At 56.8% G+C, this 25,527-nt stretch overlaps 1 protein-coding gene across 2 annotated transcripts in view; it reads left to right on the top strand.

Moving 5' to 3' along the window:
• SHISAL1 (shisa like 1) overlaps window positions 1-25,103 on the top strand; it is a 61,919-nt gene extending 36,816 nt beyond the window's left edge. Inside the window, exons 4-5 of one of the 2 annotated variants that reach the window (XM_069490594.1) lie at window positions 1,139-1,450; window positions 23,674-25,103. In XM_069490594.1, coding sequence (XP_069346695.1) covers window positions 1,139-1,450; window position 23,674 — 313 coding nt within the window. In that variant the 3' untranslated portion in view covers window positions 23,675-25,103. Of the gene's footprint in view, window positions 1-1,138; window positions 1,502-23,673 lie in introns of those variants that run through there. The other variant, XM_069490593.1, reaches the window with a different exon arrangement.
• The last annotated feature ends 424 nt before the right edge of the window (window positions 25,104-25,527 follow it).

Below are 25,527 nucleotides of genomic sequence, written 5' to 3'. Positions count from 1 at the left end.
TCCTCAGCGCTGCTTAGCGCTCCTCCTGGATGCCCGTGGCATACACCCACCCAAGCAGATGCCCACAGCAGGGAGCAGATGGAGGCGGCGTTTAGAGATTAATAAAGCAGTGCCTTTGAACAGCCGCAGTCCCCGGCAAGCAAGCACTGTTCGGAGCACAGCAGCCCCAGCTGCAGTGACAGGGCCCAGCCCCCGATGGGCACAGGGTGGGGGAGGCTCAGACTCCAGCCTGGGGCTGGGGTGGGGGGAGACAGACGTGGCTCCAGGTGATGGGGGCTGGGCTTGAGGGGCACCTAGGGCTGTGGGCCAGAAGGCTTCCTGGGGGAAGTGGTCCCCAGCAGGGGGCTAGTGGGAGTTGGGCAGGGAAAGGAAAGGGCCGCCCAGGCAGAAGGCACAGCCCGTGCAAAGGCCCGGTGCTGGGAGTGGGCAGAGCATGCTCTTCTGTGAAGAGTCAGCTTGACTTGGAGAGACAACGTGGCTGGGAACGTTTGCAACCAAAACCCTCCGATGGCTTTTGTCGCTTCTGCCTGGGGAGCAGGGGGCAGCCGCCAGTGGGGGCAGCCACCAGTGGGGGCCGTGATGTGTGAATGAATAAGAAAAATGATGTCGAGGGTCATGCCAAGTGGAGGGGACCCCAGGGGAGCGAGGATGGAGGGACGGGGAGGGTGAAAGATGGAAGGAGCTCGCAGGGGAAGGCAACGAGGGCTGGCGTGACAGCGTCCCAGGTGGCAGGAACAGCGTGAGCAGAGGCCTGGGTGGGGGGCGAGCAGGGGCACCCACGGGAGACAGGGGCAGGTGAGAGCAGACCCCGGTGTTGGGGGAGGCAAGGGGAGGGGGTAGAAGCTGCCACATCATGGGAGCCCCGAAGGCCAGCTCAGAATTCCTTCCAAAGTGCCTGACAGTGTGGGACCCACGGGAAGCCAGCCCAGGGATGCTAGGGGGGTGGTGTCCAGGGAAGGAGGCGCACAGGGCAGGCAGTGGAGCCAGGACCCTGCCCTGCAGGAGGGCCCGGTGCCCCTCCTCCGTGGATGCCAAAATAGCCCCCATGCTGTGCCGTGTTCCCCAATCAACCCCGCTGATGACCTCTGGCCCGAGCAGGCTATTAGCCTCCCCTCACGCAATCTCTCTCTGTTCCCAGCAATTACACCGCCTTGTTGGGAGTGTGGATCTACGGCTTCTTTGTGCTGATGCTGCTGGTTCTGGATCTTTTGTATTACTCGGCAATGAACTACGACATTTGCAAGGTTTACCTGGCACGCTGGGGTATCCACGGACGATGGATGAAACAGGACCCACAGCGGTGGGGGAACCCTGCTCGGGGCCCTCGGCCGGGGCAGCCGGCCCCGCAGCCGCCCCCAGGCCCCCTGCCGCAAGCCCCCCAGGCCGTGCCCACGCTGCAGGGAGACACCCACAGCACACCACTGGTGACCTTCCAGAGCTCGTCTGCCTGGTAAGTGGCTGCCCATCGAGGCCCGGACCAGTTTGGGTCATTGTCCTTGGCAAGCTCGGAAAGTATCTGATCATTATTGCTGCTCTGTTTGGCTTGCTGGTTACCTGATCATTTGCTCATCCTATTGTTGGTTGGCCAAGAAGGATTTGAAGCTGCTGTGGTAGCATATGATATGTGCATGGACAGGAAAGTCAACAGGAGAGGTGGAAACAGAGCTTACAAGCAAAGCCTGCAAGCTCGTTGCACTTAGGATGTTATTGCCACTGAACATTAAGTGGAGTTTTGAGTTTCCTAGCTGCCAAGGCAAAAGGGGAAATTGGATGGCTTTCCAAGTTTCCAGAGTCTGGCCAAAGGAAGCAAATCAGTCTGTCTGGGCTGGGGAAAATTTTTCAGCATGAGCTTATAAAATAAACCTACTGCTTGGCTCTTTACATGTGCATATCTTGAGTCACATAAGGGCATCTGAGGTGACTCAGGCTGGCTGTTTAGTGATAGTTCAGGGGAAGGGAAGGAAGCTGGCAAGAGAGGTAGGGTATCAGGGGGTTGGCCTTGTGGGGTGGCTGCTCCAGCACAGCCCAGTTACCCTGGCCAAGGGGCGTGTAGATCTGGCTTCATCTCCTGCAACTCCCATTTCTACCCAGCTCCAGTGTGGTAGGGGTGGGGCGTGACCTACCCCCTGGGCAGGGCAGCATCCACTGTTGGAGGGAGAGAGGAGCAGGAACCCACCGTGAGCTGGCCAGCGCTGAGCACAGGAGGCAGCCTCAGCGTCAATTCCCAAGTCTCGGGGTCAAGTGTGGGGCTCAGACGTTCTGTGGGGACTGAGCTGCAGCTGGGGGCACACGGGGCTCAGGCGCGTCACCCCAGGACACCATGGTGCTGAGCCCAGGCTGCAAGATCTATCCCAGAGCCTCCTGCTGGCGGGGTGCACAGTGACCCCTGGATTCAAGCCCATGTGACCTGGGTTTGGGTCCCAGCTCTGCCATTGACCCCTCCCTGGCCTGGGCACATAACTTCACCTCTTAACCTTCCAATCCTTGTGAGGGGTCAAGGGTAAGGATGCTCCCGCCCCCAGGGGTTGTCCTGAGGAATAAATTAAACACTTGGCACATAGTAGGTGCTCAGTTAACCCATGCTGCTGCTTCTCAAGAGCGTGATCATTTAAATAGCTAACAGGTAGTGACTTTTCAATAATGAATGACTTAAATAATTAATAAGATACACATAAATCAGCTTGTGCTTATTGATCGAATAATTGCGCCATCTATCATGCAGGAGACAAAGGCACAGCCCCCTCAGCTCGGTTTGACAAACGCTGACCGAGCGGGTCCTTTGGCGGGGGCCCCGTGCCAGGCTCCTGGTGATGTGAGAGGACGGGTGGGGAAGAGAACTGGTCCCACCCCGAGGAGTGTGGAGGTGGCCCCCAGCCCACAGGGAGCTGCAGACAGTGAAACATCTGGACCCCGCGGTGGGGTGTTCTGGAATGTGGATTCTTGCAGCAGACACACCGGGGGGTTTGTCCAACTGAGGACCCAGAGCTACTGACCAGGAATCTCCGAGGGGCTGTGCTGCGGTGTGACAAGCACTGGGCAATGGCCTTAAGAGTAGCCAAGTTTTGGGATAGCTGCGAAGCTACCGTTTAAACACTGGTCCTCCCACAGCCCTTTGTGCGTGCATTCGGAGTAGCTCACGCCGCCCTGTGCACAGGGAGAGGAGGGTGGACGCTGTGAGCCCCCTGCGCTCGGCGCCTGGGGGCTGCTCCCTGTGCCAAGGGACCCCGGGCGCTCCACTCCTGTGTCACTGCGCCTGCCGCGTTTCCAGCCCCACCCCCGCCGCTCCACGTTGCTTTTCACCAACAAGCGCACATTGTGCGCCTGCTGTGTGCCAGGCCTGTTCTGTGCTCCTGGGATACAGAGTTCAGGGATGTCCGCTGTGGCGTGGGGAAGAGCCCGCCCAGCATGCCGGGGTTGTGCACTGAGCGAGAGGCTGAGCTCAAGTCCAAAGCGCAGACGTTCCACTCCGGTGCTCTGAGCGCCCGTGCCCTTCCCGCGTCCCCTGTGTGCAAGCACAGGAAGGTGTTACCGACACCTTGCGAGCATGCTCAGAGAGCATCACCTGAAACCCACGTGGGGGTGACGGAGGACGAGGGATCCCCAGCCCATTGGCTGGATCCGCGGGCACCTTCTCGCTCCCATTTTGCTCTTCGACATGCCCTGTGACTTCGGGCGAGGGGTTTTTGGAGGGCTTCCATTCTGCCAATTGAGGAACCACGGGGAGAGGGGATTTGATTCGGAGAGCTGGGGGGACCCTCCCTGCCACTCCAGGGCCCTCTGCGGAAGGAGCTGTGTGACACAAGACATCCCCAGCGTCACAGGCAGGGTTGGGGACCAAAATTGTCTGGGCATCTGACTGTAACCCGACTACGTCCCTGGCCCCACGTGACACAACCTCTGCGTGGTGTCACCGTGAACAAAACATCACTGAGCAACCAGACACTGCAAGTGCCTCCCAGCCTCGCTGGGTCATGCTGGGGGGTGTCAGAGCGAGGCGTGCGGGGCAGCGAGGCGTGCGGAGCCAGGGGGGCCCATTAACCTCATCGAACAACTCGAAAGGCTTCCCTTCCTCTCACGCCCCTCAGGCCTCCGCTGAGCGTGGCTGTTCCTGAAACGTCTTTCTGTCTCGCTTTCTGCTTTCATCTCCAGCCCAGCCTGAGCCCAGCCTCGCGGCTTCTCCCTCCCCTGCCCTCCCCTCTCCTCCCTGTCCCACTTGTCATCGTGTGGACAGTTCCAGTGTCTTAGCTCCTTGAGCCCCCAGCAGACAGGAGGGGCCACGGGAGGAGGAGCTGCAGACACACACTCGTCACCTTTGTTCCCGGACGCTCCTTATTAGGCGTAGTGGGAGCCGAGCAGCGGGTCAAGGACCACTCCAGGGGAGACTGAGGCAGGGGGCCAAGTCACCAACGGGACAGGGCAGGCAGGGGTGTAACACCTGGAGGAGACACAGGGAGCCCCCAGGATGCTCCTGCCTCTGGCTACTGCAGGGGCTGTGACAGGTCCCCTGTTGCAGCTGCCCAGGTCCGTGCTCCCCCCACTGGGGTGCCCTGTGGCGGGAGCAGATGGCAGAGCCAGGGAGGCAAAGGAGTGGACTGGGTGCCCACCGGGTCTGGCCTCCTGGCCCTTGGCTCCCCCAGCTGGGCCAGCACAGCCTCCCCGTCAGAAACCCTGGGGCTGGGCGGGGGCTCAGCGGCAATATTGACGGCGCTGGCGGCAGTGGGGCATCCCTGCACGGTCCCTGCATCCTGGTCCCCACGGACGCACACCCCATCCATCTCCATCACCAGAAATGCGACTTCCCTGTCGCTGGCCAGGCGGAAGCCGGGTGCCCGGAGTCACACCTCCTTGCAGATGGGGCCCTGCGGCCCCTCCCGCCCGGCAGACCCACCGTAACAGAGTTACGAGCCGCTGGGTGTCCGGGAGGGGTGTGATGGGGACAGGCACAGCTGCCTTCCTGCAATTTCGTGGGGAAGCTGGGCTTTTCCTCCAGTTGGTAGATAATGGACTCAGATCCTCCGGACTCCGTCTCCTCTGGGGCAGGCTCCCCCAGCTCATTTCCTTCCGTAAGTGGTCAGGAGGCAGCTGGGGTGGGATGCGTGGCTGGCCGTCTCTGTCTCAGGGCCTCCCCAGGGCAGTGCGGTGATGGGGAGTCGAGGTGGACACACAGTAGGGCTGCAGGGAGTGTCCATTCGCCTCCTGTCCCTGCCCAGGCCCTGGTGCCCAGCCCCGTGTGGACTCCCTGGGTGCAGGCCTCCCTCCGCCCCAGGAACTGTCCTCTGACCGGGGTCGGTGCTGCCCGGCCAGGACCCACATGGCTACGACCCACGGTGGCCCTGTGTGGGACACAACACCTTCTTCTCCTCCTGGGGGACACAACACCTTGACCCCCAACCCTGGAGATTCAGGGTCGTCGGGAGGGGCGGTGAGGCGCACAGGCCTGGCTGCTGTTCTTCATTATTAACACCGTTTCCCTGTTTTGTACCCGCTTCCTCCTCCCCAGCTCTCCCCCAAGGAATGGTCACAGACTCCTCTCTTTTTCTGCTTGATTTTCCATCCTAAAAGTGCTCACCGGAGAGCCCAATGGCCTCCTCACCAAACACAGCCGCTCCCTCCCCTCCGGCCGCAGCTGGTCGGCAGCGCGTTGCTTTATGCTGCGGTTGTTGTCCTCCCGCACGTAACAGTGTGTCCGGGGTTTTTAATACAATTTTACTTCAAAAATCTCATAGCCACACTCTAGCAAACTGGCAGAGTGGTGGGCTGTGTAGTCCCGGAGTCTCAGCTGGGTTCAGATCCTGCCCCTACGTGCTCGTGGGGAACCCTGGGCAAAATGGTGGCTTCTCTGGGCCTCAGTGTTCCCGTCAGTAAAATGGGTACAACCGGCCTTGCAGGATGGTTGTGAGGATTAGAACGGGGTCCAGCATGTGGCAAATGCCTCGGTAAATGCTCATTGTTACGTTGTGGCGATTATATTACGAGTAAAAATAGAGAGGAAGGAAAGGCCACAGGGAGTCCCCCACACAGCGACTACTGCATTCCTCTGCCTCCCGATGCACACGCTTTTACGCGGTTCCAATAACGTTGTGCACGTAATTTTGCATTCTGATTGTGTTCACTTAGCATTAAATTAGCCATGATCCCGTGATTTTACTTAATCTTTCTAAAGATCCTTTTAGCAGCTCCCCCATGGCCCAGATTCCACGTGCAGCATTCACTGAGCCATTTCCCACAGCAGGGCACTGACACAGTGGCAAATTTCTCACTATGACAAATAACGCTGTCGGGGGTGGGGGCAGACACGGACTGCAGCAGACGCCTTTGGGGGTTTGTGGCCTTTCTCGAGTGATGTCCTCTGGATTCCAGGCCGGGAAACTGAGTTGAGGGTGTGACAGTTTTGTGGCTCTTTGTCCTGATGCCAGCCTCGTTCCCACGGGGCTGGTGCACTGGAGGTGGCCTTTGGGGCCACACGAGTGGCGGCACCTCTCCGGCCTGGGGGTGCTGCGCTGTATACGGCCTGCGTTGCCTTGATTGTCAGTGAGGTTGGACGCCTTCCTCTCATCAGTTAATTGTGTTTCCTCTCTCGTGAGCTGCCCATTTATTCCACTGTGCCTCCAAGACAGCCGACAATCGAAGCCATTGTCATAAAGTAACATTTATTTCCCAAATTGCGGCTCCTTGGTGTTTGCCTTGTCTGTGAGCCTCCCTTGTACTATTTAATACGTGTTTAATTGACTTTAAATCAAGTGGCCTTTTTAAAAAGCTCAGACTTGCTCTAAGCAATGTCATCTTGGGTTAAGAGTGATATTTTTCCTAGGACCCATCAAGACAAATCCATAAACATACCCAACGTGTGGCAGAGCTACTGCACACCGGCTCCCAAGAGCTGACAGTTAAAATTTCAGAAATTTTGAAAGCCTGTTGTTAACATGGCCACTGTTAAAAATTAAATTGTATAAACTTACGATTAAACAAATTATATATTAAACACAAATGTAATAGATACTCAAAACTCATCACTTCCTAATTATTTCGCTACGTTGACTCGTATCGACTCTCTCGAGGCTGTCTGCCTTCGTGACGTCTGCACGGCGGAAATCTATGCCACCGCGGCTGCTGTGCGCGTCTTCCCAACCCGCCTTCCGCGACCGCGTGTCGGCAGTATTTACACCACACGAATCAGCAGCAAACGCGACAAACCAGGGGCCCTGCCCCCTGAGAGCAGGTTGTCAATGTTTCCCAGCTGCCACTGTGTATATAGTAGCAGTTCCAGTGTGGGCCTGTTTACCATGTCAGGTGATGTCGCCTGCCCTGGGGGGCTGTGAACCTTACTGTGGGCCGTGATGCGTGTCTTACGTGCCCATAGAAACAATCCCAGTGTTTCCAGGGACACCCATAGACAGGCACCAGGGCAGTGAGGGCCGGGACAAGGCGAAGGTGGTTCTGGAAAGTCTGGTCATTGGCCCTTCCCGGCTCCTGGTCCTTCCTGGGGCAGAGAAAGCAGGGACCTGGGGGCAGAGGGCTGGGCAGCCCTCCTTGCCACACGCCTGCATCTTCCAGCCCCAAGGAGACACCTTCCCACGCTCTTGGCAAACTCCCCAGGACCACCCTTCCCTTCCGTCTCTGGAACAGTCTGTTGTGGGGCTGCAGCCCGGGCATCTTTAATCCACTCATTTATTCAGCAAGCACTTGCTGAGGGCCGGCCAGGGCCACTCCCCGGGTGAAGTGCCGGGAACAGAAAGACAAAAGAGGCCCGGCCCCGCCCCTGAGGGACTCCGCCATCCCGTGGTGCGTGGAAAATCCATTCTGACCCTCCGCTGACTTTGCCTGGGAAAATCGATGTGTTCAGCCACAGGGTGAATGTACCTTAGAGAAGGTTTTGGAAAAGTCACTTTGAAGATGCACTTCCGGAATGAACGAGGCCGGCCACAACGTCCGCGGTTCAGACGGAGGTTTTGTGTCTCTGAGCCCAGGACGCGGCTCAGCGGGCTGGACGGTGAGGGCTTCGCGCCCGGCCAGCCGGGTCCTCGGTCCCCTGACCTCGGGCAAGCTGTCTGCCTGTTTGTGAAAATGGGGGCGTCGGGGAAAGGACAGTGCCCGTCAGGAGCGCCCCTAATCCCACACCTGGGGGACACCCACGTGCACCCGGCTACTTTGGAATCTTAATTAAAATTACCTAACACAGTAACTCCTGTGTAGACAGAGACGCGGCTCATGTGGATAATTGACAGAAAGACCTTTCCGTGAAGGCGAATCTGGGGCTCCTTACCTGCCCTGGAGAAAGAGCGTGTCCCTTTATGCCGATCGACGGGAAGGCCGTAGACTGGCCTCCGGGCTGCAGCGGCTGATGCGGGCGGGCGGGATCCCGCAAAGAGAGCCGCGTGGCTGGGCGGGCGCAGCTGTGCTCCCGAAACCAATTTGGTTCAGGGGCTTTTGACAGGCCCGGCTCCCCGAGCGGCGCCGCGGGCGAGGAGAGATTCATCTCTGGGTCAGGGAGGACACGGAATCCTCCCTTCTTTATTTCCCGGCCATTAAAACTCCGGCCTTAACTGCCAACATATTTGCTTCCAAGAATAGACGCCGTTGGTGCAGCGAACGTCTCCCAGCGCGGGCGTCCGGCTCCCGTCGGCGATGGACGCCAGGTCGCCCGCGGGCTGGAGGAGCCTGCTCCTCCCCGTCGTGCGTGCCTTCATAATGGTCCTCCTCTGTCCCTGAGGCACCCCTGAGGGTGCGGGGGGACCCTGTCGCCAGACTGCTTCGGCCGTGAGCTCTGGGAGTGGCTCCATCGTGCTCTGTGTACTGGGACCCATGGTTTTGGATTCATGGCGCTGCCACTTGTCACAGGCGAGAACAAGGCTGTGGGGCCCCCGGGGCTGGGCTCCCTCAGCTCTGTGCTGCCCAGCTGTGTGTTCTTGGCAAGCTGCCTCCCTTCTCTGAGCTGCCGTGTGGACGTCAATGCAGGCAGGGAGTCGCCCCCACGTGGCAGGGGGCTCACGGAGATGGGATGGGGGGCTGTGAGGAGGCCCCGGCCCAGGGCCCCACTCACAAGAGGGAGCCTTAAAGTCTATCTCCTCTGCAAGTCTCTGCCCACCTCCTCCTCGGACCCCTTTGAGGTTGCTGAGGGGTGATGCCATAGCTCTTCCAGCCAGGCAATTAAGGGGTATATGGTGTCAGATTGTTCTGTTGTCGGCTTGGTTACTCTGGGGTCTTTGTATCCCCGAATCCACTCCCCTGGTGCGGCTGACTTGAGCCATCTGAGATTTGGGAGCAGGGATGCAGCCGTCACTGGTGCCAGTTGTCCCTCTGGGCAGAGCCAGGAGGCACAACTGCGGTGGTGTCACAAGCTTCCCGCCTGTGTCCTGCTCTCCGTCCCGACTGCCCACCAGTCCCCCGACACCCTCCCTGTGTCCTCACGGAGGCAGGAGCCTCCTGTGGACCCTTAGCTGCCACTCGGCAGTCGGGCAGGCCCGGCTTCCGGCCCCCTGCGAGCTGGGCCCCTCTCTCCCGCCCACCCAGCGCCTCCGAGCGACCCTCGCCCAGCCTTCCACGCCCCTCCCGGGCCCCTCCCTGCCCCTGCACAGGTGAGGAGACTCAGCTCCCACAGCGAGTGCCTTAGTCCGCGGCACCTGGAGCTGCCGTGTCCCTGCGTGAACCCCAGCCGATGTTGTCGTCACTTGTTTCTCAGGGACATGTCGTTGTCACCTTTCGGGGTCTCAGATCCAGATGTGTCCCCCGGCGGATGTGTGCGCTTAATGGAGGCCGCTCGCTTCCTCCCGGAAAAGCCATTATTCAATCGATGGTGCATCGCACAGTTGGCGGCCTCGGAGGCGGGAGGAAACACGGGACTCGATTAAGCAGAGCCCTGGAGACGGGAGAGGGCGCGTCCTTAGTCCAAGGAGAACGTGCAGCCAGCGAAGCTTCAGCAGCAAGCGGCCTGTCGGGGGGAGCGTGGCCAGAGCCAGGGCCACAGGCAGAGCCGGGGCAGCTCCGAGGCCGGAGGCCCGCGGGGAGGCCGCTGCTGTGCCCCAGGCGAGGGGGACATCAAGGAAATATTTCAGAGGTGGAGGGGACAGGGCCCACAAAGGGATTGGATGTGAGGGCACCAAGGACGACTCGAGGGTCTGGCTTGCGTGACCTGTGCTGTAGCCGCTGACAAGTGCTGGGGGGCTGGGCACAGCGTGGGGGGTGCTCTGGTGCTGAACGCAGCGGGACTCTGGCGCAGGGGAGAGGTGTGAAGGGCAGATGTGGGCCCTGAGTGGCAGGGACAGGTCACACGTGAGCATGAGATGGACAGGAGTCAGGAGGGACAGGTGAGCGTCCACTGGGCAGGGGGAGGCCCTGGAAGGATGGTGGGCACGAACCCACTGCCAGGGTGGGGGGCTCCTCCCCGGCCGAGATGCTGGGTGGGGCAGACACAGCCTGGGGGGTGCGGTGTGTGAGTGTAGAGTGTGGTGTGTGTAGTATGTGTGGCGTGTGTGTGTTGTGTACTGTGTGTGGTCTGTGTGGCATGGTGTGTGTGTGGCATGTGTGTATGTGTGTTGTCTGTGGTGTGTGTGGCATGGTGTGTGTGTGGTCTGTGTGTGTATGTGTTGTCTGTGATCTGTGTGGCATGGTGTGTGTGTGGCATGTGTGTATGTGTGTTGTCTGTGGTGTGTGTGGCATGCTGTTTGTGTGTGGGGAGTGCATGTGTGCACCTCACATGCTTGGGCTTGTCCCTGGATCCGGCCTGACCCCCGTCCCCAGCCCCTGCCCTGGCACGAGGGTGGTGAAAAGGGCTCGGGGAACAAGCCAGGGCTCAGCAAACTGGAAATGGGCCAGGCCAGCGCCCAGACGGATGGGACCGAGGAGCTGGGACCAGGGGACAGGAGCCGAAGATGCTCAAAGACAAGGTGCAAACAGCCCTGAGGCAGGAGGCACATTCACATCACAGGATGGACCCAAGGCAGGGCCCCGGGCCAGGGCTGGGCACACAGCATGATCAGACCCCCTCCCTGCCTGTGAGGCACTTGCCCAAGCCTAGACACCTCACTGGGTTCCTGCCAGCCCCTTGGGGAGCTCCTACACAGCCCTCAAAACCTTTCTGAGGTCACTCTCCTCCCGAGGGCCCCCTCCCTCCTCCAAGGCCCCCTCCCGAGGGCCGCCTCCCTCCTCCAAGGCCCCCTCCCTGCTGTCCACTTCCAGCAAGGCCAGAGCCACTGGGCTGGTCTGAGTCCACCGGGGGTCCCAGTGCCGGAGCAGTGCGTGGGCTGGGCGTCCGGGCACCTCGAGTGGCCCCTCACCACCAATGTGCTGTCTAAGCTCGGGCAGGCCACGTCCCTCCCGGGCCTCACTTTCTGTGTCTGAGGTGGGGGAGGGGACTGAGGCGTCCGCGGTGTCTTTCAGCCTAAAGCCTCCCTGCCCTTCCATCGGGCTAATGGAGATGCCCATCAGGGACAAGAATGGATCTGAAAGACGCTTTGAAAAATTCATAGCAGGAGGCAAAGGAGAGAGCCTTTATTTTTGTAGAGCGGGAAGCAGGGGGATTTATGGACAGAGGCTGCCGATGAAAAGGACAGCATCTTGGAGCACTTTGTGGCATTTAATGTAGAATGTAGGTCTCCCATTAAAGCAATGGCATCAAATATTTACCAAAGCGGCATTAAAAATTTACCTTTAGGACAGGATATTTAAAGGTGCAGAGCTCCACGAGAAATGTCCGAAAGTCAGGGAGGACAGCTGCGAGCATGGCTGAGTCGAGGGGCTCAGCGCCAGCCCGGCTCCCCGTGGACCCTGCTCCCAAAGCCAGAGCAGCCTCCAGCCCGAGTCTGCAGAGGCCCGTGGCCCTTGTGAGGCTCCCAGAGGCCGGCAGGACAAGGACAGGCCCCCCGTGACCTGGCCCTGCCTCTCTGGGTGGCTACGATCTGTGAGATGGAAAGGAGTGAGCCTGCGTAGGTTGGAAGAGACCAGTGTGGAAGTGGGGAGTGGTCCGGGCACCAGGAATGTGCAAAGGCACTGAGGCAGAGAGCTGGCACATGCCCACGTCAGGACAGTCGGGGTGGCACAGTGTGGGGGGAGACGGGGAGCACAGGAGGGGAGGGGTGGGAGACGCAGGTGGGGTCTGATTGTGCAGGGCCACAGTGGGGTTTGGCTTCTTATTCCAGGCACAAGGGGAGCCCCCGAGGGGAGGAATAGGACCCGGTTTGCCTTTGGGAGGGGAGCTGGGAGTCCACCAAAGAGGCTGCCACTGTCTCACGAGTGGGGCTGTCTGCAGCTTGGGCAGGGTGGTGGTAGTGGAGGTGGCACCCACAGGATGGGCTCGGGGGTGAGAAGGAAATGGGGGACCCGAGGAGGACCCTTGGCCAAGCAGCTGGGAAGATGCTGGTGCAATTTTTTAAGATGGGGCCCCTGGCACAGGCGTGACTTTGGGGATGAGAGGTGCAGAGAGTCTCAAGTTCGAGGTGCCCAAGATGCTGGCAGAGGAGTCTGGGAAAGAGCAGGAGGGCCTGGGGTCAGATGCCTCGGGACGAGAGTGTCCACAGGGGGACCGGGGCCAGCTGGAGGGAAGTGGGGACCCGGCCTTGGATGCAGGACCGGATGCCCTGCCCTCTGCCTGCTGCCCAGCGATGCCCCTGCATGCCGTCCCCGTCCCTGTCCTGCGGTGCAGCCAGTGGGCTCCAGGGACGTGTGTGGCACCATCCTGTCTGTCAGAAGCCACTGGACGTACGTAGCTGGCACCAAATAGCATCACCGTCCCCTCCCCCATCTGCCTGCCTTCTGCCTTTGCTGGGATGTTGGCCAGCTTCTGCCTTAAGGAAAGAAAGTGAGATTTCATGTTAAATTCTTTCAAATGATATGGTGCCCTGTAAAACACAAAGTAATTCCAGTTTGTCTGCAAATAGGATCTTTCCTCTGGTGGCCTCTCATTTTCCCTGGAGACCCAGTGGTGGAGAACTGGGCTGTGAGGGGCAGTGTGGAGAGCGCTGGCCATGCCCCTGCACACACGCACATCAGAACCCCTGCAGACACGCACACCCACACGCACATCAGAGCCCCTGCACACACACACGCACACATACCTCAGAGCCCCTGCACACACGCACATGCACACACATACATCAGAGCCCCTGCACACACGCACATCAGAACCCCTGCAAACACGCACACGCACACGCACACACACATCAGAGCCCCTGCAGACACACACACCCACACGCACATCAGAGCCCCTGCACACACGCACATGCACACACACACATCGGAGCCCCTGCACACACGCACATGCACGCACACATCGGAGCCCCTGCACACACACACACCCACATGCACATCAGAGCCCCTGCATACACACACGCACACATACCTCAGAGCCCCTGCACACACGCACATGCACACACACACACATCGGAGCCCCTGCACACACGCACATGCACGCACACATCGGAACCCCTGCACACACGTGCACGCACGCACACATCAGAGCCCCTGCACACACGCACGCACACATTGGAGCCCCTGCAAACACGCACACGCACACACACACGCACACACACATCAGAGCCCCTGCACACACGCACACCCACACGCACATCAGAGCCCCTGCACAGACGCACATGCACACCAGAGCCCCTGCACACACACACGCACACATACCTCAGAGCCCCTGCACACACGCACATGCACACACATACATCGGAGCCCCTGCACACACGCACACGCACGCACACATCGGAACCCCTGCACACACGCGCACGCACGCACACCTCAGAGCCCCTGCACACACACACATGCACGCACACATCGGAATCCCTGCACACACGCGCACGCACGCACACATCGGAGCCCCTGCACACCACCCCCTTTTGAAATACTGTTTCTCCCCACTTACTAAGACTTATTTTGTGCTTTCTGCATGTGAGGTGCTTTTGTGTGCACTGCCTCATGGAATCCTCACCAAAATCTTCGTTTAGCAGATGGGTAAACTGAGGGTCATGGAAAAAGGTGACTTACCGCTGAGGGTAGGAGTGAAGACAGGCGCGTCCTGGGGCCAGCTGCTGCCGGCCCGTGCTGCGAGCGGCAGAGCTGGGGCCTGAGCCTCACTCACCACCCAGCGCTCCCACCGGAAGCAGACAGGTACCGAAAGAATCTGTGATGCAGAGACACGCGGTCCAGAGACGAGCTCACTCCGGGGCACGTGGAACCCACGCATCTCTGGGCAGGAGCCGGGGGACCCCCGGAGTTGAGCTGACACCAGTGGGAAGAGGATGTAGGAAGCACATTCCAGGTCCAGAGGGAAGAACTTCTTACCAGGCAGCCTCATGTCAAGGCGGAACCTGCTCTCCTCGGTAGGCAGTGAGCTCCCCGTCACTGAGGTGTGCAAGCTGGGGCCAGAGGCTCATTTGCTATGGAGGCAGCAGAGCAAAGTCCAGCTGTGTAGTCTCTGAGATCCTTCTGCTCCCAGAATCTCCAGTTCTGCCCTGAAGCCTTGTATTAATGACCTCTTGCTGTGTAACAAGTTATCCCAAAATTCAGCAGTTTAAACAACCAACATTCATTTCACCCTTTCTGTGAGCCAGGAATCTGGCTGCGGCTGAGCTGGCTCTGCTGGCTGTCGCGAGGCTGTGGCCAAGGTGTCAGCTGGGTCTGTAGTCATCGCAAGGCTCAGATGGAGAGGAACCACTTCCCGGCTCGCTCACGGGGCTGGTGGCAGCCTCGGGTGCTAGCTAGAGGTGTCAGTTGCTCACCACCGGGGCCCCCGTGGGGCAGCTCACAGCTGGCTCCCCCAGAAGAGGGCCTGGAGGGAGAAGGAGCACAAGGGACCCAGGTGCAGGCCACAGTCTTTGTAACCTTGGAAGTGACAATCCGTCCCCGTCACTTCTATTCTGTCTACTCGTTAGGGGTGCGTCACTCGGTCCAGTCCCCACCCTCACAGGGAGGGGACCAAACAAGGGTAGGAGGACCTGGAGGTGGGCTCAGGGGCCTCCATGGGTGCTGTGAGCCGCTGATCTTACAGCTGGGGAGACTGAGAGGGACGTGCCCTGCCCAAGTCACACAGCACGTGCACAGCTGGGCCCAGTGCAGGTTTGGGGCTGTGGGACTCGGTTAAATATCTCGGATCACATGAGAGGCCTCTTGCTCCACGCTCAAGGTGTCTCTCCCCACCGCAGAGAGCAGCACGGAGGGGGAGCAGGGAGGCAGGTGGGTCTCCAGGGACCTTGCTGCGTCTGCACCCATGGATCGCCATCCCCTGGAGTGGCCGTTTCATTCAGGACACCCCAGCTATGCCCTGAGCCCCTGCATGCTGCATCCTGCCAGAACACGCCTGCAGGGGCGGGACGGTGTGGCGGGACAGCAGAGCACTCGGCACACCTGCCCTCTGCCACTTGCTCAGCACACTCCACGGAGCCTCCCGTGTGCCAGCTCCACCCTGGACTTGGAGAGAGGCTGCCAGAAGGAGCCGCTGTTCAGAAGACCTGGTCCCGGCAGGCCTCAGGCCTGTCTCCAGCTCCTCCTGCCTGGGCTCTATGGCCCTGAGCCTCGCTATATCCAACTGTAAAATGGATTCATCATCTCTGCTTTCTTCCCAGCAAAGTTGCAAGAAATGGATGATTCCGTGGGTCTGCCAGGGCTGGGACAAGGCAGGCGCTGGAGCAGAGCACCTGGCAAAGAAGCAGAGGATGAAGTTCCCACTCTGGCCCCAGCCCGGATTTGTGCCTGGTGATAGTGATCAGTTAGAATACTCTCGCTCTGCAGGCACAGCGACCCTAACTCAGACTGACTTACAGGATAAAGGGAATGTTTGAGTCATGTAATTGAACACTGTAGCGAGAATATGGACTTCAGGAGAGGCTTGATCCAGCAGCTCCAATCATCTGAAGAGGAACTTGCATTTCTCACCTCCACTTCCCTGAGATTGGGGCCCAAGTCTCCCTCTGGATCGTCAGTCAGCTATCACCAGCTCCCAGAGCAACAGGCTTTCAGGTCCCAAGTCAGCAGCAAAGATGCTATCAGCACCCCCACTGGCTCAAACCTGGACCCCAGAACCATGCCTTGCTGGTCCCGCTTGGCCCTCTGTGGGTCTTGCACCCATCCCTGGGCCAGTCCCTATACCACAGAAACAGGACACAGTAACGGGCTTATCCACCAGGGCCCACCCTGAAGCTGGGGCCGGGGTCAGGCCGAGGGACTCAGAGACCAGTTCAGAGGGGAGGGGGAACAGATGTGGTGTCTGTCAGCCAACACCCGGCTCCTGCCACCCTCCAAACTGCCGCAGAGTGGCATTCAAGTGAGGTGGCGTGTGTGCAGATGTTCATAAATTGCCAAACAACAGCGGTTTGGTTTCACCCAGGCAGGAGCACACCTGTGACGCTGTGCGCCTTACGGGAGGTGGAGGTGTCATGAGGCGGTGGCTTCTCTTGCTCCCTTCAGAAAATATTTATGGAGCAGCTGCGCACGGCAGACACTGCACTGGGCGACTTCCGAGGGGACGGCATCCGGCGGCTCACGCCACACGTTCAGCATTCGAGTAAAGCACATAAGTGTATTCGTCACTTGTACAGCTCGAGGAATTTCAGGCCGAGATATCGAACTTCTGACACCCCAAAAGGCTTCCTCGAGCCCGCACCCCCTTCTGACCTCTCGCCCGCACGCTGGCTGCGCCTGTCCCGGAGCGTCATGAATGGAACTGGACGGCTCCTTCCACAGCATTTTAGTGGAGACACTTGTCCTACTGTGTGCCTCAGTCGCTCCTTCTTTGTCACTGCCTGAGTGGCATCCCGTGGTATCGACGCCATGGCGTGTCCACCCACGACCCGTGTGGGTCGTTTGCACTCTGAGGCCGTGGTAAACAAAGCTGTTCCGAGCACTCACGGCCAAGTCCCCTGGCGAACGTCCACGTACGCTTCTCACGGGGGTTGTGTCAGGGCCCGGTAGTGCAGGGACAGTTACCACAAAGTGGCTCAAAGCAACACGGATTTATTCTCCTGCAGTCCTGGGGCCGGGGGTCTGAAACGAGTCTCGCGGACACCCAGCATCCGGGTGTCCCCGCACTGCAGCCTTCCGGAGGCGGAATCCGCTTCCCTGCCTGTTCTGCCGCCAGAAGCTGCCGCGTCCCTGGGCTTGTGGCCCCTTCCAGCAGTGGCATCTCCCGTCCTCTGCTTCCGTGGTCACATCTCCTTCTCTGGCTCTGACCCTCCCGCCTTGCTCTCACGAGGACGCTGCAGTGGCCTGGGGCCCAGCCAGACAACCCAGGGCGACCTCCCGTTTCCAAATCCTGAACTGCAGCTCATCAGCCGAGTGCCGTTCTCCGAGGAGGGTGACATTCGTGGGATGGCCATCTTACCCCGCAGCTCCCTCGGTGTCCTGGTACCGTCCGCAGAGACACGTTTATAAGCCTGGTTACCAGCGTCTCCCCTTCCCGGTGGCGGAGAGGGTCGGGGAAGGAGGTGCTGAGGGCGCCGGGCCCACCCCCGCGGACAGTCACCACCACTGGCCAGCTGCTGTCCCTGAACATGCTGCCTACAGTTCACCTGGCAGTTAGTCTTCTTGTGCCTCGTGACTCCTCTGCTTTTGTCGGCAGGAAGGTTATTGTTACAGAAGCTCTGCATTCTGGAAGCTTTCATTGTTATTCAAATTGCCAGGTGCTCTCTTATCTCCCAATTAGGCTGCAGACGCCAGCCCACCAGGGCCTGCCAGCTGCACAGCCTCTGCATCCCACGGGCCCTACTGCCCGTTCCAGGCTCAGCACCTCGCTCACCTGGCCGCCGTGGCTGCCACCCAGCTGGCCCCCTGGTCCCCAGCCTGCCCAGGCCGCTGCCCGGTGTGAGAGGGACGGCTGTGTTGCCCAGTGATTAGCGGCACAGGCTGAGCTCCGGCTCCAGCACTAACTAGACATGGGACCCTGGGCAAGTGACATGATCTCTCTGAGCCTCGTCGGTAAGTTGCGGGGGAGAGTAGCCCCACCCTGCAGGGTTGTTGAGAGAACTAAGTGAGACGACGCATGGGCGGGAAGCGTTTGGAACCGTGCCTGGCACAGAAGAAATGCCCGCTCCACGTGGGCCCCAGGTCTTGCCTTTGTTAGAATTCGGAGTGATTTTCCACTTCGGCGCCCCAGAGCCCTGGGAGCAAGGCCAGCGCCTTTGCCTGGAGATTGAAGCCCTCAGTGGCTGCCACCTCCCCAGACCAAACCTGGCCAGGAGCATCTTGTGTCGTGACAGCCATGCCCACCGTGATCCTCCTGGAGTGTCCCCGTCACCCTGCTAACTCAGGGCCCGCACGGCACCAGCTCAGAGAGTCTCCCTGTGCCCCCAGCCCAGGATGCCCAGTCCCGGGGACACGCACTGCTGACCCGGGGCGGATCTGCTGCTCTTGCTGTGACCCCCGCCCTAGAGGGGTGACCCCAGCACCCAGCCCAGGCCTGGCTGGAGGAGAGGCCCCAGTACAGGCTTCTAGAAGGCTCATGGAGCAGCCCGGGTTGATGCTGGGTGGGAGGGGCGCTGGAGGTCCTGGGCCTGCCTTCCGTGGGCTGGTGGGCAGTGAAGGGTGAGGTGACCAGCAGCATACTGGGGGGACAGGTGGCCCCCGCATCACGGCAAGTGGGTTCTCAGCCCGCACTCATAGGCTTTAGCTCCCTGCATGGCCGAGGCGTGGTTGCTGTGAAACAGAACAAAGGCTGACATTTGCCAGAGACTCCTTCCGGAAGGCTGCACAGTAACAGCATTCCCGAGGCTCAGGGGCTTCAGTGGGCTGATGGGCTGGGCCGCGCCCCGTAGGCAGGCCAGAGCTCCCGCCCAGCCAGGGGGTGTCCACAGTGGTGACAGTCCTGTTGGCCAGCAGTGAGGATGGTCCCACGGGTCTGGAGTGGCATCAGGTGGGTTCCTGAGGCCCAGAGAAGTTAAGTGACTAACCCAGGGTCACACAGCATTTGAGGCGCAGAGCTGGAATGTCAACCCAGGCCTGTCTGACTTCAGGGCCCATGGTCACCACTGCCCCAGCACTCTACAGTGTTGTGTGATGCAGAACGTGACAAGGGCTTGTGGGAGTCAGACAGGCCACACAGAGGGGTGCCCAGTGAGTGAGGTCTTGAAGGGCGTGTAAGAGCTTTCCAGGTGGACAAAGGGCAGGATATTCCCAACAGTGTGGAGAGAACGCTGGGGCTTTCGGGAAAGAGGGTCCTTTGGAGTGGAGGCCACAGAACCTGAACCAGGAACAGAGTTCCCAGCTCAGGCCTCCAAACTTTGCCCTCTAAGAAACCATATGTAGAATTGCTTTTAGTTTTTTAACATTATTGATTCTGAAATATTTCATATTATACACAAGAATCTATATAATATATATAAATATTATAAAAATAATGAAGTAAATACCATGTTCCTGCTGCCCAGCAGGGGACACAGAGCCACGTCACCACCACCAAGGCCCTTTAGGCTTCACAGGACCCCTCTGGCTGCTGTGTTGGGAACAGACAGAAGGGGTTGACCAGCGAAGCAGCCCCTGCAAGTATTTCTGGCTTGGACCCCAGTAGGAGCAGTGGAGGCAGCAGGAAGTGTGAGGCTTTTTGATGGATCTGATGGGTTGGATACGGCGTGTGAGAAAAAGAGGGAGCCAAGGAGGACTCCAGGCATCCGGAGTGAGCAGCTGGCGGGATGGAGTTGTGTTTATTGAGGTTGGGAAAACTGTGGGAAAAGCTGGCTTGGGAGAAAGATTGGGATTTTAGTTTGGGACATAGTAGGTTTGAGATGTCCACCGAACACCCGTTTGGTGATGCCAGTAGACAATTTGGCTGTAAGCACGGTGTTTGGGTGAGCGTTTGAGGCTGCTGAGTCATCAACACACAGATGGTGCTGAAATCCTTGGGAGGAGATGGGACCCTCGGGAGTGAGCAGAGATGGGGAGGGAAGAGGAGCCGGGAAGATGGAAAGGGGCTGGCAGAGGGCCTGAGCAGGAGGAGTCAGAGAACGGGGAGGACCAGAAGGAGCTGGAGTGTCCCTGCAGCCGTAGTGATCACTTGAGTCAGTGCTCCTGAGAAGACAAATGGAAGGCGGGCTGAGAACTGACAACTGGGTTTATCCACACGGAGATCTTTGGTGACCTTGACCAGGGCAAATTCTGCAGAGCTGAAGCAAAAGCCTTTTGGGAGGGGTTAAGGGATAGTGAGAAGTGGAGTTGGAGAGCAAAAGGACAGATGATGCTTCCAAGCAGTCACCTCCCCTTCTACGCCCTATGTCTTCTGCTTTATTAATTCACCAACAGTTAACATGTCTCATTGTTTTTCAAAGAACCAGCAGTTGGAATTATTTATTAATTCCTTCCTTTTTCTGTTTTTAACTGCATTTCAGTTTTAATTTATCTATTACTCTCCTATGTCTTACTTGTATTCATTTTCTTTTTCTTTTTGAACATTTTGAGTTGGTACTATTAATTTATGTTTCCTTGTTTATTAATAAGGTCAGTATTTTAATAAGGTCAATATTTTAATAATAAGGTCAGGGCTATAAATTTTCCTCTGAGCATTGGCTTGGCTGCATCACACAGGTTCTGAAATGTAATGTTTTATATTTTCATTGTTATCTAGGTATTCTTCAATTTTTATTTTTTACTCTCTTTGACTCAAGAGTTATTTTAAAGAGTTTATAAACTTCTTGGTGGTAGAGTTTGGGGTTTTAGTAGGTTTGCTATTAATATTTTCAAATTCTAGTATATTGCGATCAGAGAATATTGTCCTATTTCTACTTTGGGAATTTACTTTCTTTGTGGCCTCATAGTATTTTTTGTGTGTGCGTTTTCAAGAGCATTTAAATAGAAAGTAGATTCTGTTTAATACACACAAACACAGAGTTGTTCATTAGAGTATTTGGCTCCGTATTTCCTTTATTTATGTTTTTGTTAACTTTACCTGTAATGCATTGAGAAAGGTGAATTAAATGTACTAATACTAGCATACTCTGTCTTTTTCTTCCTAAATGCCCAGTAGTTCTTGCTCTGTGAATATTGGGGCTATGTTGTTTGGTACATAAGCATCCATTACTGTTAGCTCTTCATAGTGACTCTCATCCTGGCTGCTCCCATGGCACCCGCCTTTGTCTCATTTAATATTTCTCGCCCTGCCTCCAACTCTGCCTGATACTCAGATTATGATCCCTGATTTTGCTTGGTTTGCATTTGTTTGTTATGCTTCTGCCCATCCTTTTTTTAATTACGGTAAAATGTACACAATATAAAATTTATCCTAAGCATTTGTAAGTGTACAGCTCAGTGGCATCAAGTACAGTCACATGGTTGTGCCGCCATCGCCACGTCCACCTCCGTCACTTTTTAGTCATCTGCCCACCTTTGATATTAGACGTTTCTGAATCACTCTCCCTTCAGTGCATTTGGTTTGTGATCCAGTCTGAGACTTTTTTCTTGGCAAGTGTGCATGGCTCATTAACATTTCCTGATACAGCAGATCCATTTGGTCTTAATTCTGTCATCGTGGTTTATGATCTGCTTTTTGCTTTTATAGCTTTTGTGGGGGTTGTCAGTTTTTACCATATGGTCTTTGTTGTCTTTGTTTTATTTTTTGTATATATGTCTTCTGATAATTTGGAAAGCTGTGTTTTGGCTCCCGTGGTTATCTTCAGAATTATAATGTGGTATGATATTCTTAATCCTTTAGTTATTTAGACAGCATTTATTTTTTCCCTACTATGAATGATGTCAAAATTACAGTCTTTCTGCTTTTCCTCCCCTTGGCTCCCTTGTATCAAATTATTTTAGTTGATTATATTATTTTTTCTATTTACCTTTGTGCCTCTAGCTTTACTTAAACTTCTAAACAATTCTTTAGGCCCCCAACTGTAAATAAGACACAGTTTACTTATCAGCTCCCTTCTCACCTCCAGCTTATCACTATGCGGATCAGGTCTCTGCTTTCCCTTTCGTTCTTTTCCGTGATCCTCACAATCTTCAGGTTCGCTTCAGACGGTCCCACAGTGAGACAGGCACTGTGCTCGTCACTCTGCCTGTGCCGGCGTGACCTCACTCGCCCCTGGTTCACCTGAGGGTGTCCCCCAGTAACTTACTTAAGAGGGGCTCATGGGAAGTATAATTCAAAAATGTGTTCAACAGATTTTTCTGATGACTTTATACTAGACAGATGATTCATCTGGGCTTTAAATTCTTGGTTTATTCATTCATTCGACAAATATTTATTAAGCCCCTACTGTGTGCCAGTTACTATTCTAGGCCCTGCAATAAGCAAAACACACAATCACCTTGGCCCTCCTATAGCTAAATTCCTAGTTGGAAAAACAACTAGAAAGTTACTGGATACAATAAACTAAGCAAATAAGTACAACACATGGTAGCTGTATGGAGACGTGTGCTATGCAGAAAAACAAAGCAGGAGGTCCAGATGACCCGGACCTGGCTTTGTTCTGTGAAGCGGAGGCGATGACCCCGGGACTCTCTCCTCCTTGGCCCAGGCACGGGTTCCCACTGATGCACAGAGCGGAGGGTGGCTCTTCCCCTTGGCGCATCACTCGCTCTGCAGAGCTGGGTTTGCTGCTGTCAGGCCCCTCCCTGGACTCCTCTGCCTGCCCTGCTGACGTGCAGGAAAGCTTGGCTGCAGACGGTTTATCAGCCAAGCACTGTCGTAGATGCAAGTGGAGGAAACTCAACCTGCAGCGACGTGGAGGCGGGCAGTCCCTTCACCTCAGGGAGGGTTCTTCACTCGCACGCTTGCAAGATGGCTTCTCTTCGCCCTGTTCCCTTCCCAACAGACGCCAACTCCCACAGCATTGGCCAGGCTGGTCATGTGACCACCCCTGACTGCAGGGGAGTCTGGGAAGGTGAGTCTCTGTGACTGGACACAGGACGGGGCATTCGTGGTGCCTACCACAGACGGAGTTTGTATTTCTGTTCCTCCTTGTCTTGTTTGTGACTTGACTCTGCCAATCAAGCTATAAGTGGCCTGTTTTCACACCGCTGTTCCCTGCCCCACTGGTCTCCTGGCTCGTTCCTGTTCCAGGAGCACCTTGGTTTCTTCTCCATGGCTTTGTAGGATATGGGCATATCTTGGTGTTTCTCCAAGATACTTAATGGTTTTTGTCATTATGAATGGTATCTCTGTCTGTTTTTAATATTTTTCAGTTTGTTGTAGCAAGGGTGACCATATAATTTATCATCCCAATAAGAATACTTTTTGAAAGAAGAACAATATTAAAAATTATGTCAGAACACCAAGTGTTAACTGGGATTGTCCCAAGCCAAGATGTATAATCACTCTGGTAATTGCTGAGGTACATGAACACTGTTGAGTTTTACAAGTTGGTCTGATGTCTTACAGATTAAAAATTATATCTATATCTACACGTCTGTTCTAATCATTACCCTGCTGATTCTGTTAGATTTTCTGTGTAAATTACCTGCAATTAATTGTAATTTTGGTTCTTCTATTCCAGTCCTGATGTGGTATTCTATGCTTTTTTCATGTCTTATTGCATGGGCTGGGGCTCTAGTACTGTACGGAACCATAATGATAGCAGAGTTTCTTGTCCTGCTTCTGGCCTTACAGTCACATGCTTCATAATGTCCAAATGACAAAGGCCATGTGCTCAGAGAAAAACAGTCTTCTCCAGGCACCAAGGCCCAAGAGAAATGTCCCCAGTGAGTTTCCTTGGAGGAGACACCATCTGATATTTTGTTTCCTTCTATTTCCCCCAGAAAACCCTTTTGCTGTGCCTCAGGATGGGGGAGGTGAGAGCCGAAGCACCTGGCACAGCCTCCAAGAAGAGCAACTTCTGCAGAGATGCCAGGGAGAGCTGAGGCGGCGGTGGCGGTGGCAGAGGAGGAAAGGCTGCCTGTGCCCAAAATCCCCTTCCATGGACTTCTGAGATTAGGAGCAAACTCAGGGGTAGGGACTGGGGGTACAGGGGAGGGGATTCTCAGCCACCCGTCCACAAGCAATAGTCCTATTTTGGGCTGGTGGCTTCTGAGAGGTGACTCATTGTACACTTGGGATGACCAACACAAAGCTGCTCTGGCTGATCTGAGCCAGAAAGATCTAGGCCTCTGAGTCATAACCGTGGTTTAAAACCTGAAGCTTCCCTTCCCTCCGCCCCACCAATAGCGGCCCCTCGGGCCTATCCGTGTCAGAATATTGAATGTGCGTGTGTGTGCGCACGTGTGCGTGTGTGATTTGGGGTGTTCTTCTTGTTTGGTTGATTTTTATTGGATTCCCCCCAAGTTCTCTGATGAACGCAGGTCACCATGTGGCTGGGGGTTCTTGCCAGGGTCGGTGTCCAGCTCGAGCTTCTCGCTGCAGCCCAGATGGAGTCGGCTGAGCACAGGGTACAGCCCCGCTGTGTCCGGGAGGCGCTGGGGATTTGACAGTGCCGGTCGGACTGGGTCTTATGGAATTCACTGCCGTTAACAGCAGTGATAATAAGTAATGACAAGGGATGCACCTCGGGCTGACCACAGCTCCAGGTTGGATGTTCTCATGCAACCCTTTCTCACCACCTGGGAAGTGGGTGTGATTAACCCCCTGCAGAAACAGCTCAGAGAGGGGAGGGAGACCCAGGGTCACACAGCCAGGAGGAGCCAGTCTCACCTGAGGGTGTAGGAACCAAAAGTCCAAAAGGGCACACCCAGCACGACCCCTGGAGCACCTCCCGATGCCTTCTCAAGGGCGGGCCGGCACCCCGAGCTCTCCACCGTCACTGCCTGCAACCTTGTCCACCCCGCACACTCTGGTTAAGCGCCTGCTGTGTGCCAGGTGCCGTGCTGGGCAGTGAGTGACGGGGACGAGAGATGGATCAGACCTGGTCTCTTCCCCCTGGGAAGCTCCCCACCTGGTGGGAGAGACAAACACATGAGTCGTTGCCAGGAACGTTGATGAAACCCAGAGGGGAAGGTTCTAGAAATCCATCTGATTTGAGGTAGGACTTCCACGTAAACCTGGACGCCCCTAACATCTGCCCACAGAGCTCACCGCCTCTACCACCGCCTCACTGCCCCGGGGCACACATATGGGAGGACATCACCTACATGATGGTCACATAAGTCCCCGAAGGCCACGCTGCCAGCGTAGACACGCTCATTCTACTAGTGTTAGTGATACCAAAATCTCCCACCACTCTTAGCTTGGGCCCCGCCCCCCAAACACATCCCCTCTGACCCTGTGTCCTCAGTCAGACCCAGCGTTCTCGCACAGACGGTCCGTCCGCCAACCAGGCGCAGCAGAGAGCAAGGCAGGCCCCTGCTCCTGGTGCGGCCTTCCAGCTGGGGAGGGAGGAGAGAGGAGGAAGAAGGTGGCAATGGCGGTGAGTGCTCCGCCGAGAATCCAGTGGCCACGGTGACGTGTCAGTGAGGGGCTGTGGAGCGAGGTGGTCTGGGAAGCCCTTGGGAGCAGTGATATTTAAGCCCAGGTCTGCACGATGAGCAGGAGCCAGCCACGGCGTACCACGGGGAGGAGAGCGTTCCAGGCAGAGGAACGGCCCATGCAAAGGCCTGGAGGCAGCAACAGGCTTGGTGGTTTCAACGACCCAGAGGCAGAGCAGAAGGAGGTGACAGTGA

This window comes from Eulemur rufifrons, chromosome 16 (assembly GCF_041146395.1).
Source record: "Eulemur rufifrons isolate Redbay chromosome 16, OSU_ERuf_1, whole genome shotgun sequence".
In the NCBI taxonomy this organism is placed as follows: Eukaryota; Metazoa; Chordata; class Mammalia; order Primates; family Lemuridae; genus Eulemur; species Eulemur rufifrons.
This window is presented reverse-complemented; position numbering and strand designations above follow the sequence as displayed.